At 40.4% G+C, this 26,948-nt stretch overlaps 1 protein-coding gene across 1 annotated transcript in view; it reads right to left on the bottom strand.

Annotated features, from left to right (window-relative positions):
• LOC126413339 (probable E3 ubiquitin-protein ligase HERC1) overlaps positions 1 to 26,948 on the bottom strand; it is a 722,413-nt gene that overhangs the window by 399,479 nt on the left and 295,986 nt on the right. The window contains exons 29-31 of the mRNA XM_050083249.1: positions 17,211 to 17,415; positions 7,982 to 8,128; positions 7,786 to 7,897 (exon numbers count right to left, since the gene is read on the bottom strand). Coding sequence (XP_049939206.1) covers positions 7,786 to 7,897; positions 7,982 to 8,128; positions 17,211 to 17,415 — 464 coding nt within the window. The remainder of the gene's footprint in view (positions 1 to 7,785; positions 7,898 to 7,981; positions 8,129 to 17,210; positions 17,416 to 26,948) is intronic.

Genomic DNA, 26,948 nt, shown 5'->3' with positions numbered 1-26,948 from the left:
TGCTATCAAAGACCAATACACTGCTCTTCTCAGGGAAATTGATTTCAGAGTGGCAGTAGGTATTTACAGGTTCATTTCCCATCATGAATATAAAAGTGTCAAGGAATTGGAGCACATATGTGTAAGAACTAGAATTACGTGCATTACAAAACTAGTCTCATTGCAAACATGTGTTTTTAAAGGTGATATAGCTGAAAACTACTTCTTCAAAAAATGGCTCAAAGCACTATGGGATTTAGCATCTGAGGTCAACAGTCCCCTAGACTTAGAATTACTTAAACCTAACTAACCTAAGGAAATCACACACATCCATGTCTGAGGCAAGATTTGAACCTGCGACCGTAGCGGCCACACGGTTCCGGACTGAAGCGCCTAGAACTGCTCGGCCACGGTGGCCGGCATTTTTCTTCATTTGCCAGGTAGCTGTGCACAGTTGGGCGCTAGCTACAGGATACCACACCACAAACAAAGAAATGCCTGCATAAAGTAGACTCTGCCACAAATAAAGTCAAAATCTGTTGTAAATGGCAAAAGATAATATTTTCAAGTCAAATGGTATTTTCCTCAATACAGGAAGTACTGGTATGCAGGGTGACAATTATTAAACCATGTGAAAAAAAATAATTAATTACAAACTACAGCATGCACACACTTTATTCAACATGTAAACTTCACTACAGATATTATATCTAAAAACAAAGATGATGTGACTTACCAAACGAAGCGCTGGCAGGTCGATAGACACACAAACTAACACAAACAAACACACAAAATTCAAGCTTTCGCAACAAACTGTTGCCTCATCAGGAAAGAGGGAAGGAGAGGGAAAGACGAAAGGATGTGGGTTTTAAGGAAGAGGGTAAGGAGTCATTCCAATCCCGGGAGTGGAAAGACTTACCTTAGGGGGAAAAAAGGACAGGTATACACTCGCACACACACACATATCCATCCACACATATACAGACACAAGCAGACATATTTGGTCTTTAAATATGTCTGCTTGTGTCTGTATATGTGTGGATGGATATGTGTGTGTGTGTGTGTGTGTGTGTGTGTGTGTGTGTGTGTGTGTGTGTGCGCGCGCACGAGTGTATACCTGTCCTTTTTTCCCCCTAAGGTAAGTCTTTCCGCTCCCGGGATTGGAATAACTCCTTACCCTCTCCCTTAAAACCCACATCCTTTCGTCTTTCCCTCTCCTTCCCTCTTTCTTGATGAGGCAAAAGTTTGTTGCGAAAGCTTGAATTTTGCGTGTTTGTTTGTGTTAGTTCGTGTGTCTATCGACCTGCCAGCGCTTCGTTTCGTAAGTCACATCATCTTTGTTTTTAGATATATTTTTCCCACGTGGAATGTTTCCCTCTATTATATTCACTACAGATATTGTGACATGTTCAATATGCCTGTCATCATTGACAATAATGTGGTGCGCACGAAAACTGAAATTCTGCATGACTTGCTGAAGTGTTGTTAAATCAATACTGTTGATGACCTCCTGAATGGCTCAGCAATGGTTTTAGGGTTATTGCTATACACCTCGTCTTCAATACAGCCCCACAAAAAGGAATCACATGCGTAGAGATCTGGAGACTATGGTGGCCAATTAAGGCCAATGCCAGTGGCCTCAGGGTAATGCGCACCCAGAATGCAGTTCCGAAAGTGCTCCTCCAGGGCATCAAACACTCTTCTGCTTCGATGGGATCGAGCTCCATCTTCCATGAACCACATCTTGTCAAAATGAGGGTCAGTTTGGATAATGGGGATGAAATCACCTTCCAAAACCTTCACATACTGTTCAGTAGTCACTGTGCCATCATCAAAGAATATTGCACCAATTATTCTGTGACTGCAATTTGCACACCACACAGTCACCCGTTGATGGTGAAGAGACTTCTCAATCATGAAAGCAGTTTCTCAGTCCCCCAAATTCGCCAGTTTTTCTTGATGACGAACCCATCCTAATGAAAGTGGACTTCATTGCTAAAACAAACCATACAGCGCATACTAACTGCCATCACACACTGCAGCCAACCACGCACTTTGAACGTCCTAATACAAACTGTTCAGAAATTATGACTGTTTTATTTCATATAGTTCAGTAATTGTACCCTATATTTATACTATGTGCAATATGTCCTTTCAGCCTCAAGTGTACCTGTAAGACACTCATCAGTGCCCTGAATGCAGATGTGTGTTATTGTCAGTTTGAAACTGGATGCTTGACATGAACTCTGAATACTTCACAAGACACACTATTGGTCTGATGATGTCTAAAATATTCATATTGTATGTAATATTATGACCCCAATAATGCAGTAGGCGCATACTGAGGGAGAAATCTGTTTCCAGCAGGAATAGTGCTTAATGTACAAATTAGTAATGGTGGAGGAGTGTTCTCCAGAACAAAAGGGTACTGCTTGGTTCCACTGCACTTAGCCTCAATCTCATCAAAAACATAAAAACAAAGAGAAACTGCATGATGCCATAAAACTGAGATGATAAAACATAATAGTTATTCCTATTGTTCCATGATTAACACCACGTCACCACATAAAGTGAATTTTCCGGGCCTGTATTTCTAAGTTTCAGATGGTAGTATAAGTTTATTTCTGTGTTTGTAAAAGTTGTGTTCAGTATGCTGAGTGACTAGGAGCTATATTTCCTCACGCTCATAATAACAAGCATTACTCACAATTATGAGCAGCATTAAACAATCTGCAATATGGCTGGCTCCTGTATAACACAGTAAATAATTCCACTTTGATTCACAATGAATTGTTGTTTCAAGTCTGCACATGACAATAAATATAGGTGTTCCACCTAACTATGGCAACTGTAACAACAATATTAAGTTTGAAGTGAAATGAAATCAGCTCAAAGGCCGTTTGGTTCCTAAATACCTATTTGCTTACACAACTGAAAATCAGTTGAGTGACGTTTTCTACAAAGTAAAATGCTTGCTAACATTTTTAGACATATGACCATATACAGTAAAACTCACTCAAAACGGAATCCCAAGGGACTAAAATAATTTTCCATATTGGACAAGTTTCTGGATTACACAGAACTCACTAAGCTACATAAACTTTGTCAGGTATCATGCACAAAGGTATAAAGTTATGAACATATTAACATAGTATGTGCACCCCTGCACAATAGATGTTCATTTACTGTGTATTGTACAATAGAACACTAGACTATTACACTGACTGATAAATAATAGAGCTGGTCACTGTGGTCAAGTGATTCTAGGCACTTCAGTCTGGAACTGCGCCACTGCTATGGCTGCAGTTTCGAATCCTGCCTCGGGCATGGATGTGTGTGATTTCCTTAGGTTAGTTAGGTTTAAGTAGTTCTAAGTCTAGGGGACTGATGGCCTCAGATGTTAAGTCCCATAGTACTTAGAGCTGTTTTTGATAAATAATACGGCATTTCTGTATTTTTACTCCAACTTTAAATTCGTTTATTGTTGTATCTAATAAACATTATTCCTATGTTTATTTGCTTTACATTTCACTTTTTTGCCACATATCAAGGAGGGAAATCTGTACGAATTTCTTTTTCAAAATTGTTTTTTCTACGCAGTGTTTTGCTCTACACTATACGGTTCCAACAGCATGGGAGAATTTGTGTGTACTGTAAATTGCATAACATCATTTACACATGCAATAGCTTCTTCAGGAAATTAATTTTTCTTGGGACATAATTTTTGTTGTGACTCGCCGATCTTTCAAAGAGCCGCCGCACAGTTACGTGCATCCTTTACATGCGACGCTGTCTGCCAGCCATGCAGCAGCAGCGCCACCTAAGCGGCCAGCCAGCCAGCGGCCGCTAGACTCAGACTCAGTTCTGATTTGACTGTTAAAGTAAGTTTGACTTACTTTGTTTACTTGATCTGTGACTTACATGTATTGTGTCGTCCTTGAAGTATATTTGTCCAACTTGAAGTTATAACAATTTTGTTCCTTTTCTTCATCCTGATCATTTTCTGTGTTGCAGATTCCTGTTAAATTTGTTGCTGAGATAAAAGTGGAGTGAGCTGACAGAAAGTCATAAATTCGAATGGTGTCATCTGCAGTACATGAAATGTTTTGCATTTTAATTAATTAAGCAATTACTGCTGCATTTCCTTGAGCTTCAATGGCCACAAAAGCATCTTGTTCTTGAGCTTCAAATCCCACTTTGCTGAAGCACTTGGTAACACTTTTGGACTTCATTTCCCTTACTGCCAAGCCAATCCAATTTACTGCATCTAGAACAGAAACTGACCATGCAAGAGCAAATGCACTTTCTGCTTCTTCAACACAAAGAATACAAGATTGCATCTACAATCACACATAATGGGACTTGAATGTGTAAATAACCCCTGGTCCATTGGTTGTAGCAGGAACTAAGCCAGTTTCATGTTTGATAACTTGACTTTCGGGTGGCATGTTGCACTGTATTGAAAAGGAAAACTTGGTAATTTCCTGTTTTCATTTTGGCTTTGGACACCCCAGCCATTCTTCTGTAAGACTGCACACCATCCATGCCTTTTTATTTGTTTTATCATGTGACTAGAAGGTTACTGATGTCTATGTTTTCGAAACAACGAGGTTTTGCCGCCTTTCCAATCACCACTGGCTTCCCCTTTACATGTAATACGTTTCCACACAGCAGTACAGTGAGTCTTTCCATGGACGTTTTCCCACCAGTGCATTTTTCACCTCATTGCTAGAGATTTTGAAGGCAATGCACGACGAAACAGACCTGTTTTATCGGCTCTAAACACATCTTTCGGGTCATAATCCACAATTAAGATGTACAGTATTGTCTTACATTCTGTTGCTACACTTTCCTACTCATCCTTAGATTACCCAAAATGTTCATCCACGCGATGTTGTGCCTAGCTCTGAAACTGTCCAGCCTTTCCATGTATGCCTAAACCCTGTATTTCCAAGCCCTTTCGCTCATTGTGCAACGTGGGTCCAGACAAAGGTAAGTTACTTTCCCGTGCACTTACGAACCATTCCCACATTATTTCATTAATTTCTTCATTTCCTGTCTTCTTCGCCTTTCTTTTCATTTGCCCATCTCTAATCATCCATTAATCCAGTATCTTATTCTTGTTTCTTAAAGTATCGTAAATTTGTGTTTTATCGCATTTGAAACACAACATTATTTTGTGCACTTATTCTCAATCGTCTCGATTACCTCAAAGTTTTCATTAAATGTAAGTGTTAGCAACATATACTTCTCATTCAACATCATTTTATCACTTAAAGCACTACTGATCAACTGAAACAGACAGAAAACAATGCGGTTAGTGCATTTCTTTGGAATGCTTGACCTTGCTGGGTAAAACCATTGTTTATCAGAACAACATTCACCTCTTTCACTGTGCAATTGCAGCAGTGTCCACAGTTGCACTACAATGTTCCAGTGTGCCCCCCCCCCCCCCCACACTCCCGCCTTCCCCCCTCCCCTGTGTCAATAACAATGGAAAACCAGAAACCCCAACAAACAGAGTGCTCACGAACGAACCATTTCCTTTGATGTACCAACACTATGCGTTAAATTGTTCATTGTTGCACAGAGTAGTGCAGTTTGATGTCCACAGCACGTATCCTCTTTTCTTAGTTTTGCGCCATTAGCAGCATTGTCAAGTGTGTTAAAAGTAGCGTTCTTGGAGAGTCATGAATAAGTTTCCACATTACACAATGAATTATTAATAAAGTCTTAAAATTTGTGTTCCGTTTCCGCTTAAGACTCATTCTGCTTCATATGAAAAAATTAGGTGGTAAAAGTGTATTGAATGTTTTGGGACTGAAATACTGCTACAATTTGGGCAGATTTCTGACTTATACACATTCCGCATTGATCAAGTTTTACTGTATTTTTATGTTCTTCATTTGACAAGTGATCTTCAGACAAATCTAAAGATCTATGATATGATTATCTTTACATGAGACTGAAATTGGAAAACAGTTTCTTTCACAACCTGATTTTTATTTCTCAATACATGAAGATTTTGAGCACATGAAATATTTTATCATTGACTGCTTGTTAATTCAAGCATTTTTGGGAAGATGGAATTATATACATTAATAATATACTCTTGTGCATTTCCTTGCATTATTGGTAGATGTTGGTAGACAATGTACAGGAGTGTTCTCACACAGAAAAAAATCTACAAGTTAAATTGGGAGAATACAACAGGTAATGATGCATGCTATACAACCTAAGAACTTGTTTGGAAACTTTCCATTCAGAACATCACACTCTGAATGTGCCAAATATGAGAGCCAGTCACAATGCTGATAATGCATCCAATCTTAATCATACAATGGAATGTCTTCCAGCAATTTGTTAATGTACAATTAAGAAAACAAGTGTGTTTGGCCCCATTAAAAATTCTTTTGATGAAATATGGTCCATTTTTCCCCAAGTATAACACTGAATATTTACATTCCAGAGATATTAGTGAATGACCTGTCAAAAACCATCTCTGATTTTCTCCTACCCAGTAATTCCTTTGTGTGCATTTACTTTTCTGTGACTCATAAAAATGGACTCATCACCTAACAACACTTTGTTGAAGAATTTTCTACCAGTTCATGGCTGCCATTGTGCCAACTCACAAAGAGTAAAATGATTGTGAGAATCATTGGCTTTAAGAACCTGATGCAATAATATATCTTAAGAAAGAACACAATGACAGTGGAGAATTAATCAGACAATGGATTTTGAAATGTCATCTCCAGCTGCAGTTCGTTGACTACTGGCTTGAGGATTCACCTCTACAGCAAGCAAACAGCAATTACGTCATCTTCAGGTGGGTGCTGATTAGCCCACTTTCATTAAATAAGTCGACCACATTATTGATAGTGGAGCAAACTAGATATGACTTATCAGAAAATTTATGAAGCTGCAACAGTTCTGCATTTTGAGATATTTGCCTTGCTTTATCACAGCAAAAGGCTTGCTTTCTCACATCAATCTTTCCTGTCTGATCACATATTTTCACTTTCCATTACTGGACTTTGTGCAGCTGAGTCAAAAATACCAAGAGGACAATTTACTGGACAAGCTAAACCATAAAAACAGATGACTCGCCACACACATCGAGTGCAGGAATTGAGTGAAAAACCATGCCATAGAAACAATTTGGAATATCGAAGCACAAATATAGTCTGTCAATCGCAGAGTACATAGTCCATCAAGAGAGTCAGAATCAGTACCAAGTCACAAGAAATAGTTTGAATCACACATAGCAATTGAGATGTTGATAGAAGTGCAATCATGACGTGAAGTGCCACCAAACAGTCGGACGTAGGCTAAAGCAAGCACCTCAGTTTATGCATGTTTCATGTTTTAGGCATTGGTGACTCTGTTGCAAGACACTAACGAATCTGCTTCAAGGTAATCATATCAGACATGCTGAGGTCAGTATGAAGATCACTTGTCAGAAGGTGAATGTAAAAATATGGAGATGGAGCTTCTTTTTTATGCTAGTGATCACTGAATATTTTCAGAATATGTAATTCAAATGAGTTTTGGAAGCACAAGCTTATGGGGATTTTGGAACCAGACAATCTTTACCTGAACAATTTTCTTGTCGCATTAAGACTAACACAGGTACCGCAGATGCCCAAGTTAGATGGAACACTTTGCATATTCATAAAGTGTACTAGATAATGCTGATTAAATTTTGTTATACAAATTTTAGAAATTTTTTAACACTTTCTGAAACCTGTCCAAAACACCTACTTTGCTAAAAATGTAAAAATTATTCAGTACAAGGATAGTTACCTCGATTGAGTTTCTCCATCAAAATCTGTAGTGAAGTTTTTCCATCTTTGGCACTTGTATGTGGTAGTAGTTCCCGAATCTGATTCAGGCGCTCCACCAGACATTCACTCACCTACAAAATATTACGCATTACGATAAGAGGGAAACTACATTTTTATGCAATTAACAGTTAGAAACCATACTATATTGGTCCTACCAGATGTGTCCAGCTTTCCATGGTGTTAAGTTTCCTAATGAGTGAAACATATGATTCCGACAATACTGCTGCTTGAGGTGCGCACAAAGGCTCCCCTGGGAACATTTCCCTTGGAGCCCCTCGTACCTGCATGTCTGTTATTTTGACCTGGAATAACATCACAATTATATGAAGAAAAACAATTACACAAAGAACAATAACATGAATTGGGTAGTTTGTTGATCAAGGAAGGTGAAAAACTCTAAGCATCAATCAACATTTCATCCTTGCGCAAGAACATTTCAGTATGTGAGAGATGGGTATAACTGAGGTGAAGAAAGAAGGTAGAAGGATGTCAGACAGGAAAGTTGATACTGATCAGGGGAAAGAAATATGTTGAGCAACCATGGTGATTTGAGAGAAAGGGAGAATCACCTTTATATATCAGAGTATTAGAGGGGAAAAAACAACAACAATATTAATGAACTACTTATCTGTTTACTTGATCTAGAATGTCAAAAGGAAGCTGATATACTATGGCTGTCTGAGCATCATACCAATACACGTATCCATGTGTTAAACACAGATACTATAAATTGGCAGCTCATTTCTGTAGGAGAAATATGGCGGAAGGAGTAGTTGTCATATGGGTGAAAAATACAATTAACTTCAAATTTACTGATATCAGTACTTTCTGCCTAGCTTGCTGCTACTGGAAAAGTAATTTATAATTGTTATGGTATGTTTATAAGTGGACTAGGATATAATAAGTTTCTAGAATTCTGAAGAAAAACTTCACACTATATCCATTATATTCAAAGATAGCCTAGAACACTTTTAGAGGCAATCAAATACAGGCACGTGGAGTGCATCTATCATGGTACAAATGGTATGTAGTAAATTTGTAGGATATAGAGAAATTATTTGCTAAATTATGTGTACAGACTATGGTGAAAGCTTCTACTTTAAGTCACTTTGACAAGGAGCAGATTGTCATAGCTCAACCACAGGGTACAAATTTCACAAAATTGTGTGATTTACCATAAGTTGATGTGACCATTTTTAGCATCTGAAGAAAGTACATAAATTACAATGAAATCACTAGCACATGACAATGTACTGAACACACATGCCTTAACCAGAAATGTGTACATTGAAAGTTTGCCCATCTACAAAGGGGCACAAGTAAAATACTCCACATTTTTCAGTTATATTCCATTTTGGTTATTTGCTCTGATTATTCAACAATATTTCTGTAACTTAGTTATAATTTACTTGTCATTTCTCCAGCATTTTAATTTTAGACTTCTGAGTGGTAAGTTAGTTGAAATGAATGGAATTCTTGGTATGGATACTGGCTTGCCTTTTTCTTTTCCAATTAATATTTCCACTTCTATCATGTTATTTAGAATCTTTCTTGTGAAGGCATATCAGGAACATAGAGTGATGTTAGGAATTTTATTGGAAAGTTTCATCTTGGTTAGTAACAGATTTATATGTTTCTTTTCTTTCTCTGGCATCATATCCTGTATGCACCAAATACTTGTTAAACTTATTCACTTGTTGCTGCTAATATTGTCTGCTCACACAACCATTGTTTGTTTATATTGTTTCCCTCTATACGCAGATACACTTTTCAGAGGGGTTATTCCTTTGTCTTTATGATGCTGACAACTCATCTGTTAAGACAATTTTGCCATAGTGCAGATCAATGAAATATGTGCTGCTTGCAATATTCATAAAAGCTCATGAACATTAAAGAACAACATCAAATTTTTTCCACCGAAAAACACGCTGAAGAAATGAAACTGTGGATGGCTTGGTACCATCATGATGAGATGACCACTTCAAACACTCATCTCTCCACAACCACAACAGTTACCACTGGCACAACTACTATAGTGCAGAACAGGGGAACCATGGATAGCACAAGATGCAAAAAGCCAGTGGTTGACATGGATGGTTTACATTGCACCTAAAAGTATTCATTTTATTTTTTCTCGACAGCTGACTTTATTTGTGTGCCAGAGTTGTGCATTTAACCATTTGTGGTAAATATATCAAGGTTTTTTGACAAAGGAGATTTTTCCTAGAATGTAAATACAGAGAACTGGCAATACAGTGAGTTTATTACAAAATTTTCTTGTTGGTGATTGCATAGGTACTTTTTTCATTTTTATTTTTATTTTAGCCAGCCAGAAAGGGATGTTATGTTATTACTGAGTGTTCCAACTAATATACACAGTTTTCAGAGTGTTTACATCACTTGGTTACCTGAAGATTCCGAATGTGTAGTAGCGACTACCCAGTTTTTTAGCAGTTTCAATCTTTGGTGTCCTGACTTAAGAGTACTGTCTATTTACATTTCCAAAAACTTCAGCTCTGGCACTTTTTCAGTATCTTTTAGATTAATTTTTAAGGGTTCCACGTGAACATGGTGGTTCTGGATGGTTAGAAGTGCACATGAGCTATGAGAGGAGACTTTCAGTTTTGTCACTAATCTTGTACTTCATTTGTAGAGATGTGTCAGATTGGATGAGCAAACTGCTGTATCTGGACACACAGACTGATTGTTAGATACAACACCCCAGTGTATTGTCAGTTTGCAGGCCTTCTGGTGCTGCATCACCAAGGAACAACTGCAAAAGTTTAGGATAGCCACAACAATACAGCAGGCCAGGACAACAACAAGAGCTGCTTGTTATTATCAGAAACTCAGGATGCCACCACTACCTGTGCTTCTCTTGCTGACAGGCGAAATTCCTATCACTGACAGGAGGTGCAACCGGCACAGAGCTATTTACCGCAACAAAGATCACATGCCAGAAAATAGTTCACACTGTGTATATCTGTGGAAGCAGTACATAAGCTGGTGCACTGCCACAGATAGCTAATCTACATCAGGAGTACATTTCGGATCTTACAGTGACAGCTCAGTGATCCCTCATTCAAAGTACACTCCCCACCACTGCTGCTGATGAGGGAGGACCTTTAGTCTCAGCAGACACCGACCTGGGATTTGACTAGCTGCCTTGCAGTCCCAGCCTAGACCTTGGGCTATGCCTCTGTGTTAGTGCAACACCACAGACTATCTGGACTGGTATGAAAATCAGCTATAAGATTGTACCTAGATACTTGACCTTCAGGAGGTTCTTGTGCTTTCTATAACAAACTAATCAATCTCAGGTGGCTTAGTGAGAAGTGGATTCATTATGAGTTTTCTGGAGTAAATGAATTATTACTTTCTGTCTACTTGGCAGCTATTATTTTCTGTGTGTACTATACCTGGTCACAAGTGAATTGGCAACGAGGCTTAAGAACAAGTTTTTCCCATGTTCTATTGCATAGATATTGAGCCTCCCAACCATTCCCCTGTTTTCCCAGCTCTTGTCTTACCAATGACTGACCCTTCCATTTCATTCTGGCTCTGTTATCTAGTAGCATCACTTATCTGGAACATACAATTCACTAGCCATTATCTGTAGCTGATTTCACTTCAACTTCAGATCTTGCACGGCCAGGTCTACTTATTTTTTCCCTTTGACCTCACCTGTGTCCCTCTACTGTGTCTGTGTCTTTTTCTCAGTTGTTCATATGCCAGCTGATTTTTCTTCAAGATTTCACTTCCTCAAAGTGTGTTTTGGGTTCTATTTCCTCATACAGTACTGCAATTTGTCATCTGTCATGACTTACCTCAGGATCTTCATTTGCAAACTGTTCTCATGTTTCCCTGCATGATCTACATTGGCATCTGTCCTCGTGTTCTTCAGAATTATCTTCATTTCCATCTACTCTCATATCTTCATGCACAACCTTCATTCTCGTAGGCTCTCATGCCTGATACACTTTCCAGTTATTCTCAGGTGATTCACCATTCTTCCATTCTGCAGTGTTTGATTACATCCTCCCGTTGGGCGTGTGTCTAGACTGCCTGCCATGCATCACCATTTTCACAAAGATTCCTGCCTCTCATCCAATGTAAATGGGCAAAAGGGACTGTTCATCCATGATTCTCACCCTAGTATTGATGTCTTCTTGCTTCCTGTCCCATCTTGTTTGGTGGTGAAGGTTCCACCCATGTACCATTGCTACATTTCATATCAGTCTTTTCATGATGGGGTTCCCATTTCTCATGTTATCAGCACCCCTTCATTGGCATTTTTCAGCCTTCTATGTGATGGTCCAAGTTCAGGCAATCTCTCCAGTACTTGGGGGTGCTCAAGGGCAGTGCACACGTGTGTTTGCCTGCTGACAACACTGCCAGACCCCCCAGTCCCACCTCCAAAGAGCACTCATTTCATTTAGAGGCAACCTCATGACATTGTCACTGCCGGTTTTGCTGCACAACTGTGGGTGATACCTTCCATTCCCAGCCCCCCACCATGCCAGCTCTGTCCAAGCATCCATGCTCGTACTGCCTTAACTGTCATATTTCTTCCCAACCTGTTTAGTCCTCCTCTTGTGGGCCTTCAAGCCCCTATGACACTATCAATACTCAGGCTCTCTGTCCATCCTCCAGATTCTACCTGTGCTTTTTGGCACACTTCGTCCCATTGTTTACAATGCTCCTAGCTTGTCGCTTCAACAGTGTCTTTCTCCTCCACCCATGGTTCCAAACCTTCTGGCTCCAGTCCAATTGGTATACCAGTCCTTTTATTTCATAAATGCCTTTATGTATTTTATGAAGCTTCCCTCCACTCTGCTGCATTTATCAGCTGGTGCCTGCTGGTTGATCCACCACTGCCACCACTGGTACAAGGAACTTCTCTCTGCTGATCCATCACTGTCCAGGGTCTTGAGTGGCAGACCTCATTGCCACAGTCAACTCCCCCGACGCTGGCAGTCAAAGTGTTGCCCAGAGGAGGGGGAGAATGGTGCCTGCAGAGTCGCTGCCACCAGTCTCTCACCGGTTGAGACAGCCAACAACCTTTTCTTTATGGGAAGGGATGCTGTATCCTGACACGCAGTCTGATAGCAAGATAATAAGTCCAAACCAGTTGCTGACTCACGGACACAACAGTTCTGGATGGCCACAACAACACACCGGGCTAAGACAACAACACCTACTTGTTATTACTCAAACCTCAAAACACTGTCACTGCACACTCCCCTTCACCGATAGGCAGCGTTTCTATCATCCATAGGAGGTGCAGTCGCTCATGTCTACTTATCTCTGTGAAGATCACGTGTCTGAAAGTAGTCTGCACTGTGTATATATACTGGCATACAGCCACAGAAAGCTAGTCTATGTCAGGAGTACATGATGGGCTTTACGCCAACTGCCCAGTGGCACCTCATTTAGAGTACTCTCCCAACCACTGCTAATCTGGGAAGATTAGATTATATGCAGTTTTTGTTCCAATTGATTCACAGTGAGGAGATCCTCTGGAATGTGAGACAAGGAACTTTCATCTTGGCAGACATCGACTGGCCAGCTTGGGATTCAACCAGCTAGACTTCATTCATTGTGCCTAGCACACTACTATCCCCCCCCCCCCCCTGGCCTTGACCTTGGACCACACTTCTGTGTTAGTGTATCACCATAAACTTCTATATGGAACTGGTGATGATAATCAGTTATCAGACTGTGACCAGAAACATGATCTTCAGGAGTTTCTTGTGTTTACTGTGAACAAATCATTGCAGTTTTATTATTTTATTATTATTTTCTGCCTACTTACAGCTGTATTTACTGTATGTACTGTAACCAGTCACAACACAATTTTTGTCATCTTCAATGGGAGATTTAAAGGAAGGTGACAGAGAAAAACAAGAAGAAGAAAGGGCCCAGTACTGAGTCATGTGGGGCTCAATTCAGTGATGAGAGAGATGCTTCTGAGCATCCCCCTCCCTTTCATAACTAGATCTGATGGATAGTTGTGGGATAAGAAGGCATTGGAAATACTGCTGATGAAGGTGTTGAGATATTTGGTGGCAGAGTAGATAGGTTAACTGCAGGCACCTAGGCCGTAGGCTAGGAAGGATTTGAAGCGGAAAGAATGTTAGTTGTCAAAGTGGAGGTACTGGTGCTTATTATAGTAGGAGTTGCGAACAACGGCAGGCGAGTTTAGGCTCATTCTACACACCTATGTCATGCTTTCTCTGACAACACATGAGTGTTCAGGAGTTTTCTGAGCATTTTCATGTGAATTTTGCAGTCAATGAGAGCATTAAACTTGATTGAAGCGGGTTATTTAAAGAATTTTTATTCCATTTGTTGCAACTCCTCATCAGTGATGGTGGTGATAAATGACAAATTCAACACAAGCAAGTGACACACATAATTTGCAGGATAAATTCTTACTTTTAGTGCAAAGCATGTGTACGCGCTTGCCACAGCTGTTGCCTGGAACTGGTAACAATGTGACTCCTTCCACTTGCACAAATTGCCATCATTCATGTATCGAACTACTGTTGATTTGATATGGACCCAGTTTTGATGTGTGCTTCAGTGAGGTGGAAGTCAATGTAAAGGAAAGTATGAGATGGAATCTACTCATTGGAAAAATGGAGGAAATTTGTTGATCTAAGAGAGTGGTCATACTGAGTGATTGAATAAGTATGAGGGTTGTCACATAAGTAAGTTTCCCTATTTCACAAAAAAATTTACACAATTTACCATGTTGAAATAATTTTACTGGCATTGTACAATGTGTCTGTTACTTTCCTACACAGTCAACATGTTTTCCATGTATTTTTGGTGTTGTTGTTGTTGTGGTCTTCAGTCCTGAGACTGGTTTGATGCAGCTCTCCATGCTACTCTATCCTGTGCAAGCTTTTTCATCTCCCAGTACCTACTGTAACCTACATCCTTCTGAATCTGCTTAGTGTATTCATCTCTTGGTCTCCCTTTACGATTTTTACCCTCCACGCTGCCCTCCAATACTAAATTGGTGATCCCTTGATGCCTCAGAACATGTCCTACCAACCGATCCCTTCTTCTGGTCAAGTTGTGCCACAAACTTCTCTTCTCCCCAATCCTATTCAATACTTCCTCATTAGTTATGTGATCTACCCATCTAATCTTCAGCATTCTTCTGTAGCACCACATTTCGAAAGCTTCTATTCTCTTCTTGTCCAAACTATTTATCGTCCATGTTTCACTTCCATACATGGCTACACTCCATACGAATACTTTCAGAAATGACTTCCTGACACTTAAATCAATACTGGATGTTAACAAATTTCTCTTCTTCAGAAACGCTTTCCTTGCCATTGCCAGCCTACATTTTATATCCTCTCTACTTCGACCATCATCAGTTATTTTGCTCCCCAAATAGCAAAACTCCTTTACTACTTTAAGTGTCTCATTTCCTAATCTAATTCCCTCAGCATCACCTGACTTAATTAGACTACATTCCATTATCCTTGTTTTGCTTTTGTTGATGTTCATCTTATATCCTCCTTTCAAGACACTGTCCATTCCATTCAACTGCTCCTCCAAGTCCTTTGCTGTCTCTGACAGAATTACAATGTCATCGGCGAACCTCAAAGTTTTTATTTCTTCTCCATGAATTTTAATACCTACTCCGAATTTTTCTTTTGTTTCCTTTACTGCTTGCTCAATATACAGATTGAACAACATCGGGGAGAGGCTACAACCCTGTCTTACTCCCTTCCCAACCACTGCTTCCCTTTCATGTCCCTCGACTCTTATAACTGCCATCTGGTTTCTGTATAAATTGTAAATAGCCTTTCGCTCCCTGTATTTTACCCCTGCCACCTTTAGAATTTGAAAGACAGTATTCCAGTCAACATTGTCAAAAGCCTTCTCTAAGTCCACAAATGCCAGAAACGTAGGCTTGCCTTTCCTCAATCTTTCTTCTAAGATAAGTCGTAAGGTCAGTATTGCCTCACATGTTCCAGTGTTTCTACGGAATCCAAACTGATCTTCCCCGAGGTTGGCTTCTACTAGTTTTTCCATTCGTCTGTAAAGAATTCGTGTTAGTATTTTGCAGCTGTGACTTATTGAACTGATAGTTCGGTAATTTTTGGTATTTTTGGTAATGTGACAAATTTTTCCAGACCAGTGCAGTAAAAAGTCAAGTCGTGCATTTGTAGCCAGCTGTTCACTATTAATGTGACTTCATCATCAGTGTTGAAGTGCTTATGTCCAAGTTGACCTTCGAGTTGGAGGAACCTGTGAAAATTCTTTCAAGCTCCACCTGGATCATTCGAGCTGCATGATGTTGACCATTGTCATGAAGGAAGATAACTCAGCAATACAGAAGTCCAGGCAGCTCACAGATTCCTCAACGCCTTACAGTACCTCTCTGCATTCATTGTGGTGGTGTGGGACTCTTAGTGAATGAGCAAAACCCAAAGATGGTTGCCATAACTTTCCCTACTGAATGTGTGACCTTTGCCTTCTTTGGAGCACTTCTGCCAGGTTTCTTCCACATCGTGTCCCACTGTTTTGTCTCAGCAGCTGAATGATGGACCCAGGTCTTGTCACCAGTGACAAGCCATTTAAAGAGCTGATGTCCCCCTCTCTGAAGCATTTCTGAAAACATTCTGTCCAAAACCATCTGTTGCTGCTTGTGGACATCACTTTGTGAACATGGCACCCATACTGCACAGCCACTCCGGTAGTGACAATTGTCTTTCAAGATCTCTGTGATGTATTAGCACCCAACTGCTGCACCAAATGATAGCCACATTATGTGCTGTCAATGGTAATGTGACAATCTTCCTCCAAATTATTGCAAATTGCAATAATGGGACCATCCTGTGTCACTGCGGTGAGCCTCCTGTGCGTTGTTCGTCAAGAATATCATCATGCCCTTCGACAAACTGCAAATCCCAATGTCAAACTGTTTGAATGCTCATATAGCCTTCCCCATATACAGAGGTTAACTCAAGATGGATATTGTCCGCAGATAGTTGTTTTGCTGCTAAAAAAGAATAATGGAGCACTGCTAACAAATGGACACAATTTGTAGTAGTGTTGTGTAACTAAATGCTAGCTGGCAGTGTACTAGCAAGATATTGCAGTACGCATCATAAGCACGTTTGAGCATTGTCAACACATACCAGTCAAACTCAGCAGGCTGCACACATTATAGGTACAGATAATGTTGCAGCAACATAAAATTGGGGAACTTCCTTATAGTATTGGATGACCCTTGTAATAAGGTCATAAAGATATTCCATAAGAAAAAATACTTGCAAAAATAGCCAATCATTAAGTCATATCAGGTACGAAAGACTCGCATGCCTTAAAAACACAATAACTATAGAAATAACTCACCTTCTCTCCCGGATTTGTACTATAGAACATGACACATGGGTACAATTCTGTTGCATCAACATCTTCATAGGCTAGAACAGGTTCTTCACCATTCTTGCCAAAGCTAATAGTGCAAGCATCCATATCCAAAACAACTGTAATGTAATCACCTTGCGTGAAACTAGGGAGGCACAATGGAAGCTCACCATTGTGATACAAGTTGCCACTGCAATAAAATGTATCCAGACCAGCATTAATAAACAGTATTTATTTGATGCCACAAACAGTTAAAATACATAGAAGTTATCGTGAAATCAATAAATAATCGGTGCATGTAGATAGTGTCAAGAATCTGTATTTTCCTCACTAAAACTTACAATGTCATCATAAATCAGAGTTTATGTTAAAATCTGTAGCAAAGAGTGTAAGATAAATCATACAACTTTATTTGTAATGAAGTCTACAGATCTCGTACACAGACATTTTGAAAAACATTACAATTCTGATATGACATATGGACGACCATATAACTACATGGTCTTAGCATTGTTTTATATGATTTCATTTTTTCCATAGCATTTCCCTACTGTTATCCATTATTCAACAGCTTCAGAAATATTGGTTGAGTGATTGATTTGGGGGAAGGGACCAAACAGCGAGGTCATTATTGGTCCCATTGGATTAGGGAAGGATGAGAAGGAAGTCAGGTGTGCCCTTTCAAAAGAACCATCCCAGCATTTGCCTGGAGCAGTTTAGGGAAATTACGGAAAACCTAAATCACGATGGTTAGATTTGGGTTTGGACTGCTGTCTCCCCAAATGCGAGTCCAGTGTGCTAACCACTGCACTCACACAATGAGAAATATTCTGATAATTGATGTTTTATATCTCAATATTACTTCACTATTGAGATGGAAAACAAGCCAACAAAGCTGTTCTTTCACGTACACAAATTAATATAATTACAGAACAACAGAAGGAAAAAAAGAAGAGAATGTCATATGGATTGTGCTTCAGTAATCACAATGTTGAAATAATTTGAAATGTAAAGCACCTTTATTGTGATGTGATGATTTATTTAACAAATGTAGATCCTACCATTATCTCAAGCCTCACAGTGGTAAAGACTGTTTCATCATTATCACAAAGATGTTCCACAGAGGACAGGTGTTCCATTTCATTGTACAGCTTGTTATTTAGAAAAGGGTTGTGATCCCATCCACACTGCAGTGGCATGTCATGTGCCTTCTCCACCTGGACCATTGTGATGTTTCCTGTACAAAGATTTCTGGCCTGCCATTATGTGTTTTGGCAGGGTATTGACAATTAGCTCATGCCTGTTACATCAGCCTGCCTGCAATATGCCATCCACCAAGTGGCACCAGAGGCCTCTCTGGGAGCATATTCATGCTGATTTTGAGGGTCTGTTCCTTAACCCCTGTTGGCTTGTAACAGCTGATTCATTCTCAAAATTTCGTCCCATGATTTGCTGCCCATAGATGCCACCTGTGTCCGTGGCACTCGGGAAGATTTCTTGTCAGAAGGAGTGCAGTATACTCTTGTGATGGACAAAGGCCCACAGTTTGTGTCTCAACATTTTGAAGATTTCTGTACAAAGAGTGAAATCCGGTACCTCCCTTTCAACCCCAGACATACATTCAAATCTCAGATGAAAAAATGTATCATTCAATCTTCTGTCAAGGAAGCCCTAGATTCTTGCGGTCTTACAGGTTCATTGTTCACCAACCATAGTATAGCACAGCTGCTTCATGGCTGTGAACCACATACACTACTCCAACTGCTCCAGTTGGCACCCGTTCACCTGCTGGCGCCTGTCCTGCAGTGATTCGATCCGTGCTCCACCACAAGAGCTCAAGATTTTGGCCAGTGCCTTAAGTGAATACCAGTGGCCATCTGTTGCTGCTGAGTCTGTTACATCTGCGTCGTGCGCATCTCCAATAACTTGGTGTCACAACCCTATGACTAGCTCCGCCCACGTGTGAATGACCATGTGCCGGAGAACCCTCTGCCCCTGCAGCTGTCTCCACAATCTGCACCCCCCCCCCCCCCCCCCCCCCAACATGGTCCACGACTCCTCCAGCTCCTGTGACACCATCATTCTGGGTGCCGCTGCCACCAGACAGAGTAGTCAGTGCTGGACCACCTCCAGTTCCACAGCCTCTATCACCAGCGCTCCCTTATGGTCTCTCGCATGGGAGAGAGCACTGCGCCTGTCCATACTCGTGCCATGTCAGACCATATTCTCCTGTGAGGGCATGACACCTGCTCCAGCAGTTGTCCCCTTCTGATCAAGGCATGAACACTTTTCCCCGTGAGGGAAGGAGTATTGTAATCCTACAGAGTGATCATGTGTAATCAAACAGTACATGCCCTCATGGCCTCGCATCAGCACAGATGGCAAGCACGGTGCCATGTGCAAAACAGCCTTATATAATCTGGCACGCTGGGCTCTCGGTCAGACTAATCTTTACATGATGCCATATGCTCAACTGTCAGACTCTGCATAACATATTCTATGGTTAAGTGTGATTCCATTGATTCTTACTTCGTTAACTGTGTATCCCTTAAAACTAAACTGAAACCCAAATAGGCCATGAAGGCCCAACGGTACTGACTGGCCACCATGTCATCCTCAGCCCGTAGGCGTCACTAGATGTGGATATGGAGGGGCACGTGGTCAGCACATTGCTCTCCCAGTTGTATGTTAGTTTCTGAGACCAGAGCCGCTACTTCTTAATCAAGTAGCTCCTCAGTCTGCCTCACAAGGGCCGAGTCCACCCCGCTTGCCAACAGTGCTCGGCAGACTGGGGAACCGGTGTTACCACTGCGGCAAGGCTGTTGGCAGATTAAAAGTTGATGAGTGGGAATCTGATACTGTGTTTGTACAAAGTTACAACAGCATGCTCGAAGCACTCATCTACAGTGCCCTATCTTAGAATCCATTGGCAGAACAGTAATCTGGCATGAGGACACACACACACAAAGTTATATGGATAATCTTGACCAATCATGTTGAGTTCCACAGCTGACTGACAACAGTAATGGCCAATGAGAATCACCGCAGCTGTATTTACACACATTTCTTGTGTCACAATAAATAACATGGACAAAGCAACCGGTCACACAAAACTTGTTTCTGGATCATATTCTACTTGTCACAACACTTGCTCGTCCATATCTTGTATGGAAACTGTGTAAAGTCTGCTGCATTCCTTAGCTGCCTTGAAAGTTCTGTAAGTCTTTGTACAGTTAAAGGGCTGAAATGTCAGGGGACTGCTCTTCCTTTTATACATGCTGATTACCCCCTTCCTACATCTTTCAGTGATTCTGGCTTTGGTGTTCTGCATATTGCACAATACCAAGCTCTCTGTCCCTATCCAATGTGTTCCGCACACAGTTCAACACTACAAGTGGTGATTGGTATCCAGGTGGTGTGTCAGCAGCTGGTTCTACTGTCTGTGGCCTGAAATGAGCTTTCTGGCAATCTTTTATCGATTTAAGTCATGACCCTATGCCTTGCTCAGATTATAGCTGGTTTCTCCGTATAACTTTTTTTTTTTTTTTTTCCAACTAAATATCAATCACCTCTCTAATAACTCTCTCCCACTTCCGCCAGGATTTTATATTACAGAGTTCAGGGGTAGCTGAATACCTTGTTTATACCATACATGTATGACAATCGTGTTCTTGGAATTGGATACCCACTGTTTGACTGCAGTATGACATGCCACATTGACAAAGAATGCTGTAAGTTAAGCGTAAGTCGTCTTTAGAACTCTTGATGTCATTTGCTTTCTTGTTCAATGGGTGTGCCACACACCTGAAGTGAATTCTGTATAACTCAGGGTGTAGATGCATGTGCTTATGCATTTATACTGGGAAATGTAATACTTGTGATTGTTACAGTATAAAAGTCCCCACTAGATGACTGGGAAATTTCCAAGAAAGTTTTGATGGTTTATTGTGCTGCCTGTCAGTCAAAAATAAGGGATTATTAATTTTTTATTACTGTAATGTAAATTTCTTGTAGGAATCTGCCAGGAAATCTGATTCTGAAGTGCTTTTAGCTATATCTAACGTAAATTTCCCTATGCGAGTTGCTCGATAATAGTACCCTTACAGATAATTTATTCACTCACCAAGCACAAATTAAAGTGACATATGCCTATAGCATGATAAATGGGTTGTCAGATCACAATACAAAGTTAGCCACATTGTATAACTTAGCTTCATGTACAGTTGAGAAATGATCTAGGAGAACAGTGAAGCTGTTTTATGACGAAAATACCAAAGATTTTAAAGAAAGCTTAACAAAAGTTTAATGGGTTGAAGTTTTGCAATGAGCTTAATGCTATCTTTAAATTCAAAACATTTTGAATGAATCTGCATGCATTTCTGGATGCAGTTTTCCTGGAAAAATAATTAAATGCAATGTTGGAAAGTCACTGGATTACCGCAAGTATCAGAGCATCTTCACAATGAAAAAGGGATATTTACAAAATAGCCAGAACAAGGAATGTTCAGAAATACTTTCATATTATACAAGATGGGGCGGAAAGAATTCCCCGACTTGACGGGGGAATTGTACAAAAACTTTCAAAAAGTTTTTGAAAACTGTTCTCAGCATATCTTGCATTATTCCACTGGTGACATCTGTAATTGCCCTCTTAAGAGATTCCAAGGTCCTTGGTTCAGCCTTGTAAAGACCTCTGCTTTGAGGTATCCCCAAAGAACAAAACCACAGGGGTTCAAATTTGGCGAGCAAAGGGGCCATGGACCATCCCCTCGTAAGGAGATTAGGCAGCCAGGAAACTGTTCTCACAGAATTTGGCATCAGGGAAATATGAGCCATGGCACCACCCTGTTGAAATTGAAAGGCTCATATTCCTCACCATACTTTTCCATTTTGGGGAGTAAAAATTTCTTCAGCATCTTACAATAGCGCACAGAGTTCACAGTAGAGGTTGCACCTAAAGATTCAAAAAAGTAAGGCCAAATAACGCATATGGAGGACACAGTGCTCCAAACTGTCACTGTGGCACATATATGTCTGCTTGTGTCTGTATATGTGCGGCTGGATGTGTGTGTGTGTGTGTGTGTGTGTGTGTGTGTGTGTGTGTGTGTGCGCGCGCGCGCGAGAGAGTGTATACCTGTCCCTTTTTCCCCCCCCAAGGTAAGTCTTTCTGCTCCCGGGATTGGAATGACTCCTTACCCTCTCCCTTAAGACCCACATCCTTTCGTCTTTCCCTCTTTCCTGATGAAGCAACTGTGGGTTGCGAAAGCTTGAAATTTGTGTGTGTGTTTGTGTTTGTTATTGTCTCTATCTCCCCCCCCCCCCCCCACCCCCCCATGAAACATGGACCTTGCCTTTGGTGGGGAGGCTTGCGTGCCTCAGCGATACAGATGGCCGTACCGTAGGTGCAACCACAACGGAGGGGTATCTGTTTAGAGGCCAGACAAACATGTGGTTCCTGAAGAGGGGCAGCAGCCTTTTCAGTAGTTGCAGGGGCAACAGTCTGGATGATTGACTGATCTGGCCTTGTAACATTAACCAAAACGGCCTTGCTGTGCTGGTACTGCGAACGGCTGAAAGCAAGGGGAAACTACAGCCGTAATTTTTCCCGAGGACATGCAGCTTTACTGTATGATTAAATGATGATGGCGTCCTCTTGGGTAAAATATTCCGGAGGTAAAATAGTCCCCCATTCGGATCTCCAGGCGGGGACTACTCAAGAGGACGTCGTTATCAGGAGAAAGAAAACTGGCGTTCTACGGATCGGAGCGTGGAACGTCAGATCCCTTAATCGGGCAGGTAGGTTAGAAAATTTAAAAAGGGAAATGGATAAGTTAAAGTTAGATATAGTGGGAATTAGTGAAGTTTGGTGGCGGGAGGAACAAGACTTTTGGTCAGGTGATTACAGGTTTATAAATACAAAATCAAATAGGGGTAATGCAGGAGTAGGTTTAATAATGAATAAAAAAATAGGAGTGCGGGTTAGCTACTACAAACAGCATAGTGAACGCATTATTGTGGCCAAGATAGACACGAAGCCCACACCTACTAAAGTAGTACAAGTTTATATGCCAACTAGCCTGCAGATGAAGAAGAAATTGATGAAATGTATGAAGAGATAAAAGAAATTATTCAGATAGTGAAGGGTGACGAAAATTGAATAGTCATGGGTGACTGGAATTCGAGTGTAGGAAAAGGGAGAGAAGGAAACATAGTAGGTGAATATGGGTTGGGGGGAAGAAATGAAAGAGGAAGCCGCCTTGTAGAATTTTGCACAGAGCATAACTTAGTCATAGCTAACACGTGGTTCAAGAATCATAAAAGAAGATTGTATACCTGGAAGAATCCTGGAGATACTAAAAGGTATCAGATAGATTACATAATGGTAAGACAGAGATTTAGGAAACAGGTTTTAAATTGTAAGACATTTCCAGGGGCAGATGTGGATTCTGACCACAATCTATTGGTTATGAACTGCAGATTGAAACTGAAGAAACTGCAAAAAGGTGGGAATCTAAGGAGATGGGACCTGGATAAACTGAAAGAACCAGAGGTTGTAGGGAGTTTCAGGGAGAGCATAAGGGAACAATTGACAGGAATGGGGGAAAGAAATACAGTAGCAGAAGAATGGGTAGCTCTGAGAGATGAAGTAGTGAAGGCAGCAGACGATCAAGTAGGTAAAAAGGCGAGGGCTAATAGAAATCCTTGGGTAACAGAAGAAATATTAAATTTAATTGATGAAAGGAGAAAATATAAAAATGCAGTAAATGAAGCAGGCAAAAAGGAATACAAACGTCTCAAAAATGAGATCGACAGGAAGTGCAAAATGGCTAAGCAGGGATGGCTAGAGGACAAATGTAAGGATGTAGAGGCTTGTCTCACTAGGGGTAAGATAGATACTGCCTACAGGAAAATTAAAGAGACCTTTGGAGAGAAGAGAACCACTTGTATGAATATCAAGAGCTCAGATGGAAACCCAGTTCTAAGCAAAGAAGGGAAGGCAGAAAGGTGGAAGGAGTATATAGAGGGTTTATACAAGGGCGATGTGCTTGAGGACAATATTATGGAAATGGAAGAGGATGTAGATGAAGACGAAATGGGAGATAAGATACTGCGTGAAGAGTTTGACAGAGCACTGAAAGACCTGAGTCGAAACAAGGCCCCGGGAGTAGACAACATTCCATTAGAACTACTGATGGCCTTGGGAGAGCCAGTCATGACAGAACTCTACCATCTGTTGAGCAAGATGTATGAGACAGGCGAAATACCCTCAGACTTCAAGAAGAATATAATAATTCCAATCCCAAAGAAAGCAGGTGTTGACAGATGTGAAAATTACCGAACTATCAGTTTAATAAGTCACAGCTGCAAAATACTAACGCAAATTCTTTACAGACGAATGGAAAAACTGGTAGAAGCGGACCTCGGGGAAGATCAGTTTGGATTCCGTAGAAATGTTGGAACACGTGAGGCAATACTAACCTTATGACTTATCTTAGAAGAAAGATTAAGAAAAGGCAAACCTACGTTTCTAGCATTTGTAGACTTAGAGAAAGTTTTTGACAATGTTAACTGGAATACTCTCTTTCAAATTCTGAAGGTGGCAGGTATAAAATACAGGGAGCAAAAGGCTATTTACAATTTGTACACAAATCAGATGGCAGTTATAAGAGTCGAGGGGCATGAAAGGGAAGCAGTGGTTGGGAAAGGAGTGAGACAGGGTTGTAGCATCTCCCCGATGTTATTCAATATGTACATTGAGCAAGCAGTAAAGGAAACAAAAGAAAAATTCAGAGTAGGTATTAAAATCCATGGAGAAGAAATAAAAACTTTGAGGTTCGCCGATGACATTGTAATTCTGTCAGAGACAGCAAAGGACTTGGAAGAGCAGTTGAACGGAATGGACAGTGTCTTGAAAGGAGGATATAAGATGAACATCAACAAAAGCAAAACGAGGATAATGGAATGTAGTCAAATTAAATCGGGTGATGCTGAGGGAATTAGATTAGGAAATGAGACACTTAAAGTAGTAAAGGAGTTTTGCTATTTAGGGAGTAAAATAACTGATGATGGTCGAAGTAGAGAGGATATAAAATGTAGACTGGCAATGGCAAGGAAATCGTTTCTGAAGAAGAGAAATTTGTTAACATCGAGTATAGATTTAAGTGTCAGGAAGTCGTTTCTGAAAGTATTTGTATGGAGTGTAGCCATGTATGGAAGTGAAACATGGACGATAACTAGTTTGGACAAGAAGAGAATAGAAGCTTTCGAAATGTGGTGCTACAGAAGAATGCTGAAGATAAGGTGGGTAGATCACGTAACTAATGAGGAGGTATTGAATAGGATTGGGGAGAAGAGAAGTTTGTGGCACAACTTGACTAGAAGAAGGGATCGGTTGGTAGGACATGTTCTGAGGCATCAAGGGATCACCAATTTAGTATTGGAGGGCAGCGTGGAGTGTAAAAATCGTAGAGGGAGACCAAGAGATGAATACACTAAGCAGATTCAGAAGGATGTAGGTTGCAGTAGGTACTGGGAGATGAAGAAGCTTGCACAGGATAGAGTAGCATGGAGAGCTGCATCAAACCAGTCTCAGGACTGAATACCACAACAACAACAACAACAATATTGTCTCTATCAACGTAAGTTACAGAATCTTTGTTTTTAGATATATTTTTCCCACATGGAATGTTTCCCTCTAAAAAAAAAAGATTCTGTAACTTACCAAACGAAAGCGTTGGTACGTTGATAGAAACAATAACAAACACGAACACACACACAAATTTCAAGCTTTCACAACCCACGGTTGCTTCATCAGGAAAGAGGGAAGGAGAGGGAAAGACGAAAGGATGTGGGTTTTAAGGGACTTCTCCCTTCCAGTCACGGGAGCGGAAAGACTTACCTTAGGGGAGAAAAGTGACAAAACCGATTGATGAAGATGAACATAAAAACGATTAATACATTAAAAATTAAATTGCTTTTGTTTTCAATTAATATATTTGTTTTCAATTAATATATATATAAATTATTGTAAACATATGATTTGAGTTTTATATAGTCTTTTTTTTGCTTTACTTTGTGAGTCAATTATATGCTTCAATATAAAAAAAACAGCATTTTTCATTGAAAATCCAGTAATCTGATAATTTCTATAATCCAACATACCCCGGTACCATATGTGTCAGACTACAGAGACTCCACTGTACTTTCATCCACTAGCATCCCACAGGACAATATTCCAGAGAAACTCTAGAATTATATGTGGGGAGGCATCCCTTTAAGCAGTTGGGAATGTTAAGCACAGTCTGAACAGTACATTTATGCACTTAGGAAATTTATTACCAACTACTCATGTGCATCTGAGAGAGACACATACACTCACGAGCACAACACCAGAAGAAAAAACAATCTGCATTACCCTTTAATGAATCTAGCTTTGACATATAAAGGAGTGAATTACGCAGTTGTAAATCTCTTCCATAATCTACCCCTGGAATAAAATGTCTGACAGATAGTGAAATAGTTTAAATTTAGGAAAAGATATTTTCCCTTAACAACTCCTCCTATAATGTAGAGGAATTCTTCAATAAAAATAATCAGTCATGAACCTGGTGAAGGCATGAGATGGCACTTCTGACGGATAGCTGCAGCGGCACATGTTATGGTCCAAAGCATAGGCTCGAGGGCACTGGCGGGCAGTCTGGAGCCCAGAATTGAAGTGACCAT

Source organism: Schistocerca serialis, chromosome 7 (genome assembly GCF_023864345.2).
Source record: "Schistocerca serialis cubense isolate TAMUIC-IGC-003099 chromosome 7, iqSchSeri2.2, whole genome shotgun sequence".
Taxonomy (NCBI): domain Eukaryota; kingdom Metazoa; phylum Arthropoda; class Insecta; order Orthoptera; family Acrididae; genus Schistocerca; species Schistocerca serialis.
Note: the sequence above shows the minus strand (reverse complement) of the source record. Positions and strands in the feature narration are given on the sequence as shown.